The following is a 16,155-nucleotide window of genomic DNA, read 5'->3' as shown; positions in this document are numbered from 1 at the left end:
GAGTAAAAAAGGCACTTAATTCTATTTTAGAGAATAGATTAACTTATAAGTAACATTTTAGAGAAGTTACGTTTGTAGATACTAGAAGAGAGAAGCATGTTTAATTGAGTGTTATAATAGCAAAAGACTCAGTAGGGTGTAGGCAAGCGCAGGGAGGCCAGAAAGTTACCCCCCGGCCCCCGACCGGACCAATCTATCACCACCACGCCGCCCTAGGTCGTCGCCGGCAACAATGTCCCCTTCTGCCATCTTCGTCTTCCTCCTCGTCTCTGCGGTGCATATGCTGGAGTGCATCCTCGACCTCAAGAGGAGGGTCGGTGCCAACTGCCAAGAAAACCCTGCGCTTTCGTTTCTCTCTCTCTCTCTTGTTCCAGATAATTCATTTGGGGAGAAATGTTTTGATTTTGGATGGATTGATGTGGTTAAGAATGAATCTTCACGGGAAAAAAAAACCATGATTATTGGATCTGCCACCTTCTGCAATCCCGACTATTTTTCAGCCACCCCTGTTACATTAACGTTGTCCTGACCTGTTGATTGATGTTCCAGAGGGGATCCATTTCTGATGATCAGCTCAGACTGCGTGTAGAGATCACGCAACTTCTCAAGGAGGCCAGTGCTTTGTCAACGTAGGCAATCTGGATACTATTCTCTTACGATTCGGCGATCCTGATATATAGCTGTTATTGAACACCCCTTTTTTTTGTGCTGCAGGCCCTCGACGTTTGCGCAAGCCGCAAAACTGAAGCGGTTGGCTGGTGCTAAAGAGAAGGAGCTGGCAAAAAGTAAGCGTTGAATTCCTCAGACATTGCGTGGGTTCTTGCTGTTCTTGTTTGGGCCGATTCGGGTTGCTGGACTCTTTCTTTTGTCCATTTTATAGTGCAAGATGTGGACATTAGAGGGAAACAGTCTTTATATGAAAAATACCGAAAAGTTCTGCTGGCCGCAAAGGTGCTTCGTGATTCGTGTAGTTTATGCTCTCAACCGTTCGCTCTACGTACAGTTTGAGGAGTCTCATCAAACTAAATCCGCATGCCAGGTTGTAGTCTATGGTGTGCTCGTTCTGTGGTTTTGGAGTACTCCAGTAACTACTGTCCCTAAGCACCTTCTCCAGCCCTTCGGTAAGTTTATGCCCTTCACCTAGCTAGCAACTTGTTCTGCAGCCTTGTTAGTTTCCTGGTGTTCGCACATTTCTTTGTATTAGTTTGCTTATCAAAGGATTTCTTTTGTAACGTTAACAAGATAACTATATGCCTACTACAGAACCCATGTCGTTCCCTTTCTATGGCTTATAGTATTGAAAATTAGCTCAGATGATATTGGTTCTTTAGCAAAAGGAAACACCGTATAAGTGAAATTAAGGGCCAAAGTCTGATTTATATGACTTTTCCCTGATGAGAATATGCTTATTATTTTTGGACTAAGAGAGTACTATTGTATATTTGTCCTGATGCTAAATATATTCCCTATCTGTTTATTGAGTCTAATTTGTTATATTATATAATCATAAGTCATCGTAAGTAATAATTTCTCAGGGAGGATGTTTTCCTGGAGAGGTGTAGATGCTTCTACAGGCCGTGTTGTGGTAAGTACTACTGAACTTTTAGCTTAAGGGCCTCCATGTGTTTAAATGATCTTGCCTTTATCCTCTGTTGAGAGTAACGCCTATTCTGATTGAAACTGAGAGTCACTACACATTGGTGATGTCTTATAATAACTAAAAAGTTCCAAATGATGGGTTTTTTTCTCAAACATGCTGGAGAATTGGATGTCGATGGGCATTAAGAAAGAAAACAATTATGATACAGTACTCCTTTATTTTTAGGGTCTGTTTAAAACTGCTTCACCAACTCCATCATGGTATAGCTTAAAACAAAAACTAGTTTTTTTGGAGTTGGCCTTTAACTTCAGTTTTCTTCAAGAGCGGAGTTTATGAAGTTGTTTCTGTTTGACTAAAGTTGGAAGCGGAGTCGCAAAAGATAGAACAGTCCCAAATAGGCCTTTAAGCATTACATTCCACCTGTGAACAAATTTGATTACCAACAAAGCTCCACCTAGTAGCGACACATTCATTGTGAGAGTCACTGGTGAAGTTATTTTGCAGCGTAATGTTTCATTGTGATGGTGCAGGTTGGAATTCTCCCATGGCTATTTCTGACCTCTCGTGTCAGCAAGCTACTGAGCGAGAAACTCGCGCCCATATTTCTGCATCCTTAGCTCCTCCTAACAACTTTAGTTTTGCATCTGTTTTTGTTCTGCAGTTTTGTGTGATCTCTCAATCCATCTACATTTATGTGGTTTCCAAAGGGATTGGTATTTTTGTAATTGTATAAAGTAATAACGAGTGGAATTTACACTAAGAGACCGTTTGGATCACTCATTTTAGAGTTATTGGAATATACTTAATAGAGTGGACTATTTAGGGCCTGTTTGGGAGAGCTTCGTTTCAAGAATTTCAGGTTTATAGTAGATTCTTCTATCCAAATAGGTCAAACTTTACGAGCTCCAGATTTAAAAAAATTTAAAACTTGAGGCCAATTTCATGAAATTTTCGAAGCTCCTCAAATGGTGCTTCAAAAACAACTTTTTATACTACCTCATGAAGTTATAGAAAAATTACCCACCATGTCACTATTTAAACGTTGTAACCCTTCGCATCTATTTATCTCTCATCCTGTTTCTTTTTCCTTATCTCTCCTCCCGTATCTTTTTTCTTTTCACCGTTGCTTCCCTGTTTCGCCATGGCTGGAGATGTCCCTGCGTTCTGCACCGAGGAGATGGATCGCGAGCTCTTCCAGCGAGGAGTACCCATTGGGGTGGGCGTCACCACCGCTGGGCATGGCCGGGGCGCCGCAGCTACGGGCCATGCAGCCGCCCCGCGGATCCTGGCTGAGCCGCCCCCGCGGATCCTGGCCGAGCCACCGCTGGGCTTGGTCGCGTCGCCTCCGCAGCCGCCCCCGCGGATCCTGGCCGAGGCATCGCCGCCGCAGAGCTTGGTCGCGGCGCCTCCGTAGCCGACCCCGCATATCCTAGCCGAGGCGTTATGCACCAAACTTTCTATGCAATCCAAGACGAAACAGGCACTGGTCGTTATGCACCAGCAGAAAACGCTGACATGCTACGCAAGCTTTGCAACTTTCCCTTCTCCAAAGGTCTGCTTCTTTTTTTAAAAAAAATAAACAAAGTCATCGTACTAATAATTAAGGGTATTCAAGGAAACTCACATAAATCGTTAATATTATAGAAGTTGAAGTCTATGATTAAGCCAAACACTCATCAGATCCACCTAATAATTTATTGAAGTTGTTTTATAGTGAAGCTAGGAAATCAAAACTACAATTCTTGAAATGAAGCTCTCCCAAACAGGCCCTTAGTTTGTATTTGACATTCTATTTTTTTTCAAAGTTCAAATATATGTCTATCTCTAATTTATAGGACGAGAGATGAATATTGATTTTATATATCATCAGACTATATTTATACTCTGTAATTTATAACGTGCTCTTCGGCTCGCTCCGTGCAATGCATAAATATCTCTATCACATGACCAACAATAATATATAAATATATTTTACACAAAATCATATTAGCTTAACTGATATGAGTCTAAATTATGAATATTAGAATTAAATTTAATTCAAAGTATCGGAACGGGTCCTAGCGTTCTTTTAGTTATATTCAACACCGTCACCCTTCGACTTTCTGATCTAATCACCTACGTCTGCGACGAAACGACTCGTCTGTTTCATATTGTCAGTTGTGCTTGCATTTCCGACCCTTATGCTAATTTTGCCGATGTCAGGGTCCAGCACAGCAGCCCATTGACTGGACTTTATTTTTCCGGAAGTAAGTTGACCGAACTTCATCATCTTGCATACTTAAAGCACTGACAGAGCACCATATCATAAATTAATCCAGAATAATTTATAGACCTTCTGGCAAATCATGATGAAGAATTAATTGATAAGCTAATACGATTAAGGCGGCCAGGCGGGTGGATGTGTATATTGTACAATAGTGAGAATTTATCTCAGGATAAGTCATCACTCGTCAATCGTCCAGCACATCACGCATACTGTCTTCGTCACTAGATAAGTCTCATTACAGTTAAGCTTTCTTAAATTTAACTGTTTTTTTTAAAATATAAACAATATTTTTATTTTTAAATAAAGAATAGATTCAACGATCTACCTAACAATATTAATATTTTATTATATACATTTGGTTGAAGTTGAAAGATCGAGTTTAACTTCTCGAAAAACAAAAACTAACACTTATTTAGGGGTATAAGAGTTAACGAACCATTTTTTTCCTAAAAAACGAAATCATTTTAGGGCTAGGGCTAGTTTGACAACCCTATTTCAAAAGATTTTTATTTTCCTAACGTCTCGTTTGGAATTAAATTTCATTCTAATAATAGTAATTTGGACACATATCAATTAAGCTAATACATTTTAATGCAAAATATATTTGTATACTATTTTTAGCAAGATATTAAAGATATTTATATGCTTTATTTTTACTATATAAGAGTGAGTCGAGGAGCGGCCTATAAGTTGTAGGGTAGAAACATATTCTATCGATATATAAAAACATTTCTTATCATCCACCAATGAATTTGAGATAGACTTATATCTAAACTTTGAAAAATGGTGGAATATCAAATTTCAAGTTAGATAGATTACTTTATTAAGTAAACTCTAATTTCTTCAAAATCGATGGATCTAAACGTCCCATAAAAGAAATTAGTTTATTTTTCCTTAAGAAAATAAGAATTCGTTGGAAAGATAGAGGTGCCACACGGGCCCTACGAGAGAATTGACGAAACCACGCACTTTTTTATACCAACGAAGGCTCGTCATATTTATTACCTAGCTACCTGCACCCACGAAAACATTCCCGACGACCCTTTGGCACACCATTGGACAGTGCCCTTTAAGACGAAGAAACGACGTATTCCTCTTGTAGTGTTAAAGCACGCATTGTATATATTTGTCACGTATTAAACTGAGGCAGCTCACGTACGTTGGCGTTGTCGCGTCCCCTAAACTAAGGTCCTGCTTACAAACAAACCAGTTTTTAAGAAACTAATTTTTATCTTTTAGCTAGGAGATATTAGCTTATTGATTTTTTAAGTTATAAACGGATATATTTAGAACCACCTTAATTTTTATAAATCAGTTTCTTAAAAACTGACTGCTTTCAAACAGGACCTAAGTCACAAAATAGTAGCAGTACTAGCTAGTTATTATATATAGAACACACACCTGCAACTGCAAGCAAAGCTAGGACGCCGAAAGCTGCCTCTCACGCGTAGCTTCTTCCCGGTAGCATGCAAAAGAATTAGATCGATCAGCTTCCTGCCAGTGCCACCATATATTTCGTAGGCGTTGAGGCAGGGAGGGAGAGATCAGCCATGCAGTTCCACATGGCGCAGAAGCGGAGGGCGTACTCCCCCGGAGCGTCACAGTCGCAGCCGAGCAGCGGACGAAGGAAGAAGAGGAATGCGGTGGTGAGGCTCGGTGGCCAAGGGAGGAGGAAGGAGAGGTTCTTCGGGGCGCTGCGGCTGCGGCTGCGGCTGCGGATGCGATGGCCGTGGCTCGCGTCCGTGTACCGGCGCGCGCTGCGGCGGCTGAGGACGAGCTACGAGCAGGCCCTGCGTGAACTCATCGACGGCAGCATGCTCGTGGGCGCGCTGCACGCGCCCATCGGCGTCGACTGCGCCCACGCCGCCTCCTTCGGGCCCATGGCCACCGTCGGGTTCTGAACTCCGGTAGTAGGCAAACCTGGTGACCGGACATGCCATGCATGGCTCCATTAGTGTGTGCCGCGACAAATAAATGTGTGCTTGGTGAAGGGGTTTCAGCCTTTAATTTGGCCATCTTTTGTGTAGGAATGTTTGTGCATTGGATGTACATAAACATGTGTCGTGTAACTGCGTCTCCTCCCCCAATTCTCCTCTCGTCCCCTCCGGCGTTCGCTTCGTGCCGTCCCTCTCTCTCCTCCATTCCTACCCTCTCAGCCCCCTAGTTCTCCTCTCGTCCCCTCCCCTCTGCCATGAGGCTCAGCTCTTCTGCTGTTTCGCCATGAGGTTCAGTTCTGGTGGATGTGAAAAGTCATTGTGTTTTTCGAGTTTAAGGCGTGAAGTTTAGCAAAGCTTTTCGATTTGTTACATTTAGGGCTCTTGTTCTATGATTGAAACTCTAGAAGTGAAATTGGAGGGAGGTATCTATAGTACTCCCTCCGTTTCGTTTTAATTGTCGCTGGATACTGTAAAATTGAATATTCCAGCGACAACTAAAAAGAAACGGAGGGAGTACCGACTACCAAATGTTACATGACTCTAGAACTAAGATAGACCGACAATTTTCAGCTATTCACTAGGATTTGGGATGTGTTGTATTGTTATCCACTAATTGTACTTTATTCAAAGGTTTTTTTTTGTTGCAGCTCCCCGTTGCTTACACATTCATACACATGCTTTCAAGTCTCTTATGTCGTGCAAGTAGCATTTCATGACTTAGGATATGCCAAATGCCCTTTGGGAGCATGTATTCACTACACCAAAAACATACACTTCCTACGGTTTTTTAACTTCCTACAGCTTTTATAACAAATCGTAGTAAATAAATAACTTTCAAGAGTCAACAGGTAGCTCTAGGAAATAAACATAACCTTCTACGGTGTTTTATAAAAGCTGTAGGAAGTTAGCTTTCACATGCTGACCCGCGCGTGTGGTCAAACGAGCCGCTAACTTCCTACGATCTACTCTAGGAAGTTAGCTTCTCCTGCTAACTTCCTATGGCCTGCTCTAGAAAGTTAGATGCTCCTGCTAACTTCCTACGACCTGCTCTAGCAAGTTAGCTTTCAGTTGCTGACCCATGGGTGCGGTCAAACAAGCCGCTAACTTTCTATGACCTCCTCTAGGAAGTTAGCTGGGGACAGCTAACTTCCTACGACCTGATATAGGAAGTTAGCTTTCAGCTTTTGACCGGTCAAACGAGCCGCTAACTTCCTACGGCCGCATCTAGGAAGTTATCTTTCTGCTTTTGACCAATCAAACGAGCCGCTAACTTTCTACAACCTCCTCTAGAAAATTAATTAACTTTCTAGAGTACATGTACAATCTCTAGGAAGTTAATTAACTTTCTACGGCTTTACTCTAGAAAGTAATATTTTTTATCTTAATCCGGAATCTACCTTATATTTCCCTCATTCATCCTTTCTCCATTGCTCTTGCTCCCATTCGTTGCCCAGCCGCTAGGCGCCGCCGTGCCCGCCCCGTCGGCGCCCCACGCCCGCCCGCCTCGGCGGCGGCGACGAGGACGACCTACTCCAGAAGCAGCAGGAGGGAAGCAAGGCCCAGCCGCGCAACAAGCCCTCCGCCGCCGTCACGGACGACGGCCACCGTCGAGCGCTGCACGACGGCTCCCCTACGGTAACACAATTCAGGGGTTTATCAGTTGTCTTCCGCTCGTGCCACTGAATGAATTTAATTGGATTGGGATTTCCTTGGTCGATTTCTCGAGGCACAAAATCGAAAATTTAATTTAGCACACACACAGTGCCACTGCATTGAATTGGTAGACGATAGAAGCAAGCCTAGTTTCAAGCAGTGCGGCTCTGGCTACACACAATGCCATTTTTTTGTATTGCGTTTATTAATGCACGCGAGATGGGACCAAGCGAGTACCATCACATCCGTAGAATTGTCATGAACTACACCAGTAATCTACTACGTGTATTATATGTAGACGGCCACAAGTCCGCATACAATTTGTTGCCAACCCAAATAAATTGAAAACGCACCCACATTCTGTCTGGTCTGAATGTTGACTTGTGTTTGATCCCATGATCCATCCTCCAGAAGAGCTAGCAGAAAATAAAGCACAGAAAAAATGGATGATTGGAGGAGGCAAAGGCAAACAGACGACATGGACATGTATCTACACCTGCTGACCACCCTTCATTCATTCCTTACCTGGCTTTCATTGCAGATCGATGTGGTGCGTCAGTCAGCCATCGTTGGATTAGATTTCTCTGCGTCTAGAAAGAAAGAAAAAAAAAGAGGAGCAATTAATTAGCCCACACAACTTTTCTTTGCTGCTTGCCATGCCTTCTTCATTGAGTTCACTAACCTCTCTAGAATTTACATATAATCCACTAGTTGCCACCGGTACCTGAAGAACGTTTCACAGGAATGGTACAGGAATTTCGCAGGAATCAGTTTTAGTGGCCTCAGCGTGATGTTGGTCCAATTGCCGATTTTTGATTCGGTGCTGATTCAGTGGGAACCAGGGAGTCTAATGGGTCTGGGAGCACTCAAGTCTGTTTAGTTTTAAATCAGTGAGAAGTAGGAACCAGAGAGTCTAATGCTGGTCAAATTAACTTTCTAGAGGCCAGCTGGGCCATAGGAAGTTAGCCAGCTAACTTTCTAGGGGCTACAGTGAGCCGTACGAAGTTATCCATAGGAAGTTAGTCAGCTGACGGCAGCATTGACGGCGTGAAGCTACTAACTTCCGAGAGGCTCCTCTAACTGTAGGAAGTTAGCTAATTTACTAGAGGGCTCTAGGAAGTTAAGCTAACTTTTGACAAAAAAGATTCGAGCGCCAAACTTCCGACGAGATGGCTTTACTTCCGAGGGTTTAGCTAACTTCCTAGAGTTTAGGGCCAACTTTCTAGGGTTTAGGCTCTAGGAAGTTCACTATTTTGGTGTAGTGATTCTTGGAATCAAGCAAAAGAATGTATAAGCGCACGGTAATGAGGGTGATGATACTTGTACTTATAAGTGAGCAACTTCTCTAAAATAGTATTTTACCCTTATTTCACCAATTTCTATTTCCTTTTCTTATTTTCTACCAATTAAAGAATATTGTATTCTTAACTACTCATACTAGATTGCAACTCCTTTTAACCTAATCCTCTCAGTTCCTCTCTATATTCAATTTTAAGTTAAGATAAATATTAAAAGTATTCATGTCAAACTTATTTTATAAATTCGAATAGAAAACACGAAAACATTTTACAAACAGACAAACAGGTGGGGAGGAGATATCGTTCCCTTGCTAGTTGCTACTTGCCGGAGCACACAAATTGAACCTAGAATGGAATAACTAAACTATGGTGCCGATGATGTGAGCAGCGGACACGCGTTGCTGGGCACAAATTGGTTTTTTTCCTAAACATATCTATAAACAATATCTATACATATTTATCTATATGTCTTAATATTAAAAGGAGAAAAAACATCTACTTCCCTTTTTCCTTTGCCAGCCCTTCTACCGCATTTTACTCTCGTCTGTTTGCATCTCACTCTTTATCGTCTACGTGTTTTCAATCCAAATCCAATACGAGACCATATTTCTAACAGAGCCAACAACTAATTTACAATCAGACATTATATGCAAGCGTGAGATGCAAAGTTCTTGATCCATTAGAACATGATCCATATATTTATTATTAAAAATATCTTATTTGTTAGATCATGATCCATATATTTATGATCCGTTAGGTGTCGGGCCATGGCCTAGAAGTCCTGGGGTCCAAAGCCTCTTTCTCCACTAAGCTTTTCACATATTTATTATTAAAAATATCTTATTTGTATTATATATCCATATATTTATCATCGGGATATTTTTCTTTAATATTAAAATGACTCCTACTAGGCCATGGCCCGACACCTAGCCCATCTACTAGAATAAACCCATATCTTTTATGGTCCCTTTTCCCTCATTTTTTTAGCACCCTCCCTCTCCCTGACCCCGCCTATAGATGGCCAAACGGGCCGGCACGGCCCGACCCGGCACGGCCCGTCGCTGGCACGACCCGACGCTGGCACGGCCCGCCAGGCCTGGCTACGAATCGTGCCGTGCCTAGATGGGCCGGCGTGCCGCTGCCGCGGCCTAGGCACGGCCCGTGAGCCTGTTAGTCGTGCCGGGCCGGCCCGGTGGCACTATGGCCCATCTGAGTATATTGTAGAATTTAGCAAAAAATATGTAGTTGTGGGGGCCTAGTGCATAAGAGCTTAAACGCATCCATCTAACCAGTGCAGCTGCAGTTTTATTGTGTTATATGTTGATTTCTTATACTTAATATATGTAAACTATTATTTTTAAAATAAAAAATGTAACCGTGTCGTGCCCGTGCCAGCACTACGGGTCGAGATAGTGGCCCAGGCACGGCACTATACTAATTGAACCGGGTCGTGCCTGGACCGTGCTTTTTCGTGCCGTGTCTGGGCTGGCCCATCGTGTTAGTGCTAAATGGCCATCTATAACCCCGCCGCTACTCGCCTCCAAATCGGATGCCGCCGGCGCCAACCTCCGCAGACGGCTAGTCACATCCTCTGATCCTATCGCCCTGGTCCTCCCTCCTGTGCGACGCGGCCGTTGCCTCCTACTCACCTCCTCACCCAGCTCCCTCCACCCCTCCGAGATCCGTCCTAAATCCGGGAGGCACGCGTGGGCTATTGGGGCCACGTTGTGGCGGTCGGCCGACGGTGTTGTAGAGCAGCAGGGAGCGCGTTGCGGCGGCCAGTGCCTAGCTCAGCTGTGCAGGAAGGCGCGTGTAATCGACATCAGAGAGGACAGAGGAGAAGGTACCTAGCTAGTTTGTAAATCCTATTCTAGTCTACTCTATTTACGTGTAAAACTTTGCTTATTAGAGTTTACTACAAACTTCGGAAAAATATGAATACCACGTTATTGAAGTTATGGCATATCGATGCATGTATTTCTTTTCCATTGGTCTTGTGGGTTGGAATTGGAACCCCGGCCATCCCATTGCAGGTCTGAATTTCGGGGAACAAGCTTCAAAATATACGACAGGCAACGCCCCCTACGACGGCGCAAAGGCGTCGTCAAGCACCCGGTCCGTTCCGTGTTTCGGAAGCCGCCGGCGAGTCAGCCCCAAAGCAAGTCTGTGCTGTCCGTAGTCTCCACAGATAAACAATAATCTGCGGACAGCAAATGTATCCATGATCCTTATAAAAATTATATACTTAGCGCGAGCAATAGATAGCACTGGCTGGTGGAGTAGCCATGCTGAATTCGACACTGGAGCGTGACAAGCTGTTCGGCTGCAAAGATCCATGTGCTGCTCGAGCAGGCTCAGCCTGTGGCTCATGCGTTGCAGCCTCGTCGTGCCAGACTCATCTGCAGCGAGCGAGATCAGTCAGTCAGTAAGTATGCTCTATACTGAACATTTTAGTCATTAGGCCAAGGAGTGAATAAGGCAGAGCAGTTCCAGTTTATAAAGCCTACCGACGTCAGCAGTGACGGCCGCGCCGGTGTTGGTGGGTTCCTGCGACTTGGATGGTGAGGCGCCGCCTCTCCTCCTCGGATCCACTTCCACGGATGATCTGGTCCTGCACGTCAATACAGACGATATGTTTCCCCCAAATCTAAGGCGTCGCCAGCCCTGGCAAAGCGCTTGCCGCTGCTCCCCTCTTCCGTTTCCAGCGCCGCCGCCCTCCTTCCGGTTCCTGTTCTCCAGCACCGCCGTTGAACCTCCTCCCCTCTCCCTCGTGCTTCCCTCTCTCATCCTCTCTGCCGCTTCCCCGCTCTCCCCAAACTACTCTGTGCCCCGTCAGATCGACCTGGACTTTGGCGGCAGCTACTTCTAGAACGCGGCGGCACGGCAGCAAGCCAGCAAGGAGAACGCGGCGGCACGGGCGTGCTGCTACTTCTGCTTCCTCTCCGACGCTTGCTGGTGAGAGAAACCTCCCAATCTCTCTTGCTCGCTCTTTCTCTCTCACTCCCGCCGTTCCCCCATCGATCTCCAACTTCCTCCCGCTCCCGGTCCGTATAGCGCCCGCCACAAGCGATTCGACGTGATTCTGACGCCAAAGCAACGTTTTTTGTCCAACTTCCTCCCGCTCCCGGTCCGTATAGCGCCCGCCACAAGCGATTTGACTTGATTCTGACGCCAAAGCAACGTTTTTTGTACGTCTCATTCGCAAGGCAGTCAGGTAGACGCCATACACATCTAAACAGAGTGAATGCGTTTTACTTTTTCTAATGATTGAACTCATGCCCACCAATTTTGTCCAGCCCTAAGATTACCAATATGCCAAATTTATTGTTTTTTGAACAAAACTACAGTAGGAGATCACTTCGTAGTTCGTTGCCCCATGGTATGTAGTGAGTTTATGTAACTATGAAATGGCATTGATCGGTTATGATCATGTTCTGACTTCTGATATCCTCACGCCTCTATCAATTGGGCAGTCTCATCTTTAAGGTTTGGTCTTGAGGGACATAAACATTAACTGTATTTCATTTTGCTGATTTACTATGAGCAGATGGGTGCAGTAATATTTTGTAATTCTCTATATTTATATAAGTATAACCTGTGTTCAAAATCCCCATCAGAAGTTGAGGACGTATTGGATGTATTATGTCAATATTCATAGCATAGACTTTTGTGGAAATATTACACTTGTGGTGCTAGAACCCTGGTCCTTATATTTATGTATAGCCTCTGGTCGTTAGATAAGAGGAGACAGGAGACAATATGTGCATGTATTTTTAATTTGCAGGAGCATTCAGATTTTTAAGTCCCAGTGGTTATTAAGCGTCGTTTAAACGACGTTTAAACGCTAAAACGTGATTAGGAGTTAAAGCGTCCGTACGTTTTAAACGTCGAAACGCGCGTTCTGGACGTTTTACTCGTTGTACGAACGTTTTGTGCGTCTATAAGTGGTTGGGCCTTAATGGGCCTTTCACCAGCAAGCTTGCTCCAGCCGCCAAACTAAACTGCCAGACGCACAGCCGCGGAGCCGCCAGAGACAGACGCTGCCGCCGTCGGCCGTCCTCCGCCCTCCAGGTACGCCGCCGCCCCCTCCTCCATCCTCCGGTCCCCCCTCCTCCCTCCTCCGGTCCTCCCTCCACCTATAGCCGCCGCCAGTGCGCAGTCCAGGAGCAACCGCCCAGTGCGCAGTGCGCCTGCTCCAGCGAGCCGCCAATGCGCAACCGCCCAGGTCGGCAGGTCCAACCGCTGTTCGTATTCACATTCTGCTGCTGTTCGTATCCAAAACACGGTGCACTGCGCAGCCAGCCAGTGCGCCAGCCACCTTGCATATGCAATATTGACGAATGCTGCTGAAGCTGAAGTGCTGATGCTGTTTTTAATCATGCTACAGTAGAATCGTCCATCCTGCTCGCTTGTCTTTCTGAGCTGTGCATGCACAACGATTTGGGCTTGAGTGGTGGTGCTAAAGTCTCCATGGGATGAGCTTGAGGTGCACTACTGTTTATCCGGCTTCTGAAGGGCGCCTTCGGTTTTGTGCATAGGCACATTGGGTTGCTAACTGGTAGTTTTTTTTGGTTATAAGATTCTTCATATCTTTTTCATTTAGATTAAAACTTTGTGCCGTGCCCTTGATTCCAACCATGAAGCTGCAGTTTCTGCTGTAGTGATTTTGGTCTGATGCTCAAATATAATGTTGAGGTGTGTCTGCGTGCTATTGCTTCAAGCACACTGTTTTTACTGGGTTCCTTCTGAAGAAGCCACACATGGTTTTCTTTTCGTTTCTTCTTTTACCTGTTTGAATATTCCCATTGAAACTTGTATATGTGTCTCATCTACCTTCCGGAAAAGAGGTTAAAAGAGTATATCATGTTTTATGTTAGTCTGAAAAGACGTTTCAACGTTCGTTTAAACGTTGAAAAGTTGGTTCATAACGTTTTAACGTTTTACCGCTTTAATAACCACGTTGGATGTATTATGTCAATATTCATAGCATAGGCTCGTGGAAATATTACACTTGTGGTGCTAGAACCCTGGTCCTTATATTTATGTATAGCCTCTGGTCGTTAGATAAGAGGAGACAGGAGACAGTATGTGCATGTATTTCTAATTTGCAGGAGCATTCAGATTTTTAAGTTCCAGTGAACACTTCTGCAGAGCAATCACATTAATTTGCATTTCTCAAACTGTAAATAAGCAGAGGATAAAGAAAAGCTCTTTATCATTGGAACTTAGAACACTGGTTTTCCATAGCACTAGCAGCGTCAATAATTTGGAAAAATATCATTGCTCAGCCTTATAAAAATAAAACTCAACGCCACATGGAATGATGGAAAAGTAAATATTTGCTTACCTATGGGAGATGATTTATTCCCTGTTTTTATATTCATTTCTCTCTAGACCTTTCATTGTTAATCATGTTTCTCTATACCTGTACGAATCCTCTTACTTTCTCTAATCCTATGCAGTTGAGCGGTTCAAGCAGAGCTGATGGCTACATCAGAGCCAGTACAAGAGAGTTTGGTGGTGCACTACTCACAACCTAGTAGGCCCCGGGTCCTCCTTGCTGCTTCAGGAAGTGTAGCCGCTATAAAATTTGAGAGCCTTTGCCGTAGCTTCTCTGAGTGGGCGGATGTCCGAGCTGTGGCCACCACGCCATCCTTGCACTTCGTTGATAGATCATCTCTACCAAGTGGCATCGTTCTTTACACTGATGACGATGAATGGTCTACCTGGAAGAAGATAGGAGATGAAGTCTTACACATCGAGCTGCGGAAATGGGCAGACGTTATGGTGATCGCTCCATTGTCAGCAAATACCCTGGCTAAGGTATATATATATTTTTTTTCTCTCTTCGTGGATAGCGAATTAGTTTCATTGTATTACACAAAGTGATGCTAGATTGTTCTGCTCAGATCGCCGGTGGGTTATGCGACAACCTCTTGACCTGCATCGTGAGAGCGTGGGACTACAGCAAACCGCTCTTTGTTGCCCCAGCCATGAACACGTTAATGTGGAACAACCCATTCACGGAGCGGCATCTTCACACAATCAACCAACTGGGCATAGCCTTGATCCCCCCAGTTACCAAAAGGCTGGCCTGTGGCGATTACGGGAACGGCGCAATGGCCGAAACCTCGCAGATCCATACTTCCGTGAGGCTCGCGTGCAAGACGCAACCGCACGATGCGAGCAGTTCACTCGCGGGTCCTGTCAGTAATAACCGGCCATCTAGCTGATGCAGCAGTTGGCCACTTGATTGTCAAGCTTAGGAATTTGTTTTATATGCAGTGTGCATCTGGAGTGTTGTAACAGATTTTTTTTCCAACTAGTGTTTGTGTGTATTGAAATTGGGGGGGAAAGGCTGTTGTCACAGGATAACAATAACTTCCTCCCTGCTCAGTAATTATGAGTCTATTCAGTTTGTAATTGTCGGTGGGAGTACAATTATGCTACAATATTGTTTGTTTGTGTGTGTGTGGGAGTTGGGGAGTGCTGCTGCCACAGAGATAGCTTCCTCCCTGCCCAGCCAGTAATGATAGTGATTATTCAGTTTGTAGTTGTCAGTGGAAGTGTCCAGCAAACTTTTCTACTACCCTTTGATATTCCTGGTACAAATGTTGGAACGACTGTCCTAACCATTTGAGTGATTTGCTTTCGACCTGCCATTGATGTGCTCATGCCGCTTCTTCATTCCCAGGTTCTTGCCTATCTATTTTTATTTTTTACTGGTGTCGCTGTCGAAAATCTGGATGCCGTCGATGCATATCTTTTGGACCAGTTCTGGTCTCACGAGCAGGAGCAGGACGACAATCTTTTGCATGGAGCTGTGGTGTCAGGAGCACGACGATAACGATGGTTTCATGGGAGCAAGCCGGCGATGAGACATGAGTAACATGACGGCCTACCTGCGCGCGTGTTTCAGGGCCGAAGACGTGTGTGGACAAGCGAGGTCAGGCTCACCGAAACCGGTGGCCAACAAAATGGTGATAACGCTGAGTCGCGAAGCCACTGCCGAATGCAGATAAGCATCAGGGATATGGAGGATAGCAACAAACAGCATCAGGTCCAGACTGGTAAAGCAAAAAAAGGCTACAGCTGTTAAGGCATTTGGATAACCGTGTGCATTTTCACTGCACTGGACGACCTGAGATTCAGAGACAGAATGGCGTATTTCGCCACGCGTTTTGGAATGGCGCGGGCAAAAAGGGAAGAGAGTCGGGCAAACAAACAAACAAACAAAAAATCTCCAGACTTTGAAGGAAGTGCCTGCGCAACGTGGCATTCTGGTTGTCTCAAGAAGAATCAGGACTGCGAAAATTGTATTTTGCTGCCGTTCCTGGATGGAATCGCGGTGCGTAGTAATTGGCGTCATATCATATATAATATATATCGCCGTTTCTCTTT

The 16,155-nt window shown here is 44.6% G+C and overlaps 2 protein-coding genes and 1 long non-coding RNA gene across 11 annotated transcripts; 2 read left to right on the top strand and 1 right to left on the bottom strand.

Moving 5' to 3' along the window:
• Nucleotides 1-158: 158 nt before the first annotated feature.
• Nucleotides 159-2,358, top strand: LOC100217125 (uncharacterized). Its single transcript, NM_001143493.1, has 4 exons — nt 159-313; nt 550-629; nt 715-1,121; nt 1,536-2,358. Exons 3-4 carry the CDS (start codon nt 887-889, stop codon nt 1,610-1,612), a joined length of 312 nt encoding a protein of 103 aa, NP_001136965.1. The 5' UTR covers nt 159-313; nt 550-629; nt 715-886; the 3' UTR covers nt 1,613-2,358.
• A 4,850-nt stretch (nt 2,359-7,208) lies between these two features.
• Nucleotides 7,209-15,411, top strand: LOC100192815 (phosphopantothenoylcysteine decarboxylase). Of its 9 annotated transcripts, none has more exons than XM_020543465.2 (4): nt 10,291-10,597; nt 10,788-11,179; nt 14,217-14,577; nt 14,664-15,314. In XM_020543465.2, exons 3-4 carry the CDS (start codon nt 14,239-14,241, stop codon nt 14,985-14,987), a joined length of 663 nt encoding a protein of 220 aa, XP_020399054.1. In that variant the 5' UTR covers nt 10,291-10,597; nt 10,788-11,179; nt 14,217-14,238; the 3' UTR covers nt 14,988-15,314. The 9 variants fall into 9 exon arrangements, with proteins under 9 accessions (XP_008658068.1, XP_020399054.1, XP_008658069.1 ...); XM_020543463.3 differs by lacking the exons at nt 10,291-10,597; nt 10,788-11,179 and adding exons at nt 11,219-11,709; nt 12,771-12,825 and having other exon boundaries at nt 14,664-15,353; XM_020543462.3 differs by lacking the exons at nt 10,291-10,597; nt 10,788-11,179 and adding exons at nt 11,282-11,709; nt 12,729-12,825.
• LOC118473270 (uncharacterized) lies at nt 7,655-9,521 on the bottom strand. The gene is made up of 3 exons (XR_004852549.1): nt 8,139-9,521; nt 7,982-8,046; nt 7,655-7,872 (listed from the first exon to the last, which is right to left on the bottom strand). It is a non-coding gene; the product is annotated as an uncharacterized lncRNA (long non-coding RNA).
• Nucleotides 15,412-16,155: the final 744 nt, after the last annotated feature.

The sequence above is a fragment of the Zea mays genome, chromosome 9 (assembly GCF_902167145.1).
Source record: "Zea mays cultivar B73 chromosome 9, Zm-B73-REFERENCE-NAM-5.0, whole genome shotgun sequence".
Taxonomy (NCBI): Eukaryota; Viridiplantae; Streptophyta; class Magnoliopsida; order Poales; family Poaceae; genus Zea; species Zea mays.
This window is presented reverse-complemented; position numbering and strand designations above follow the sequence as displayed.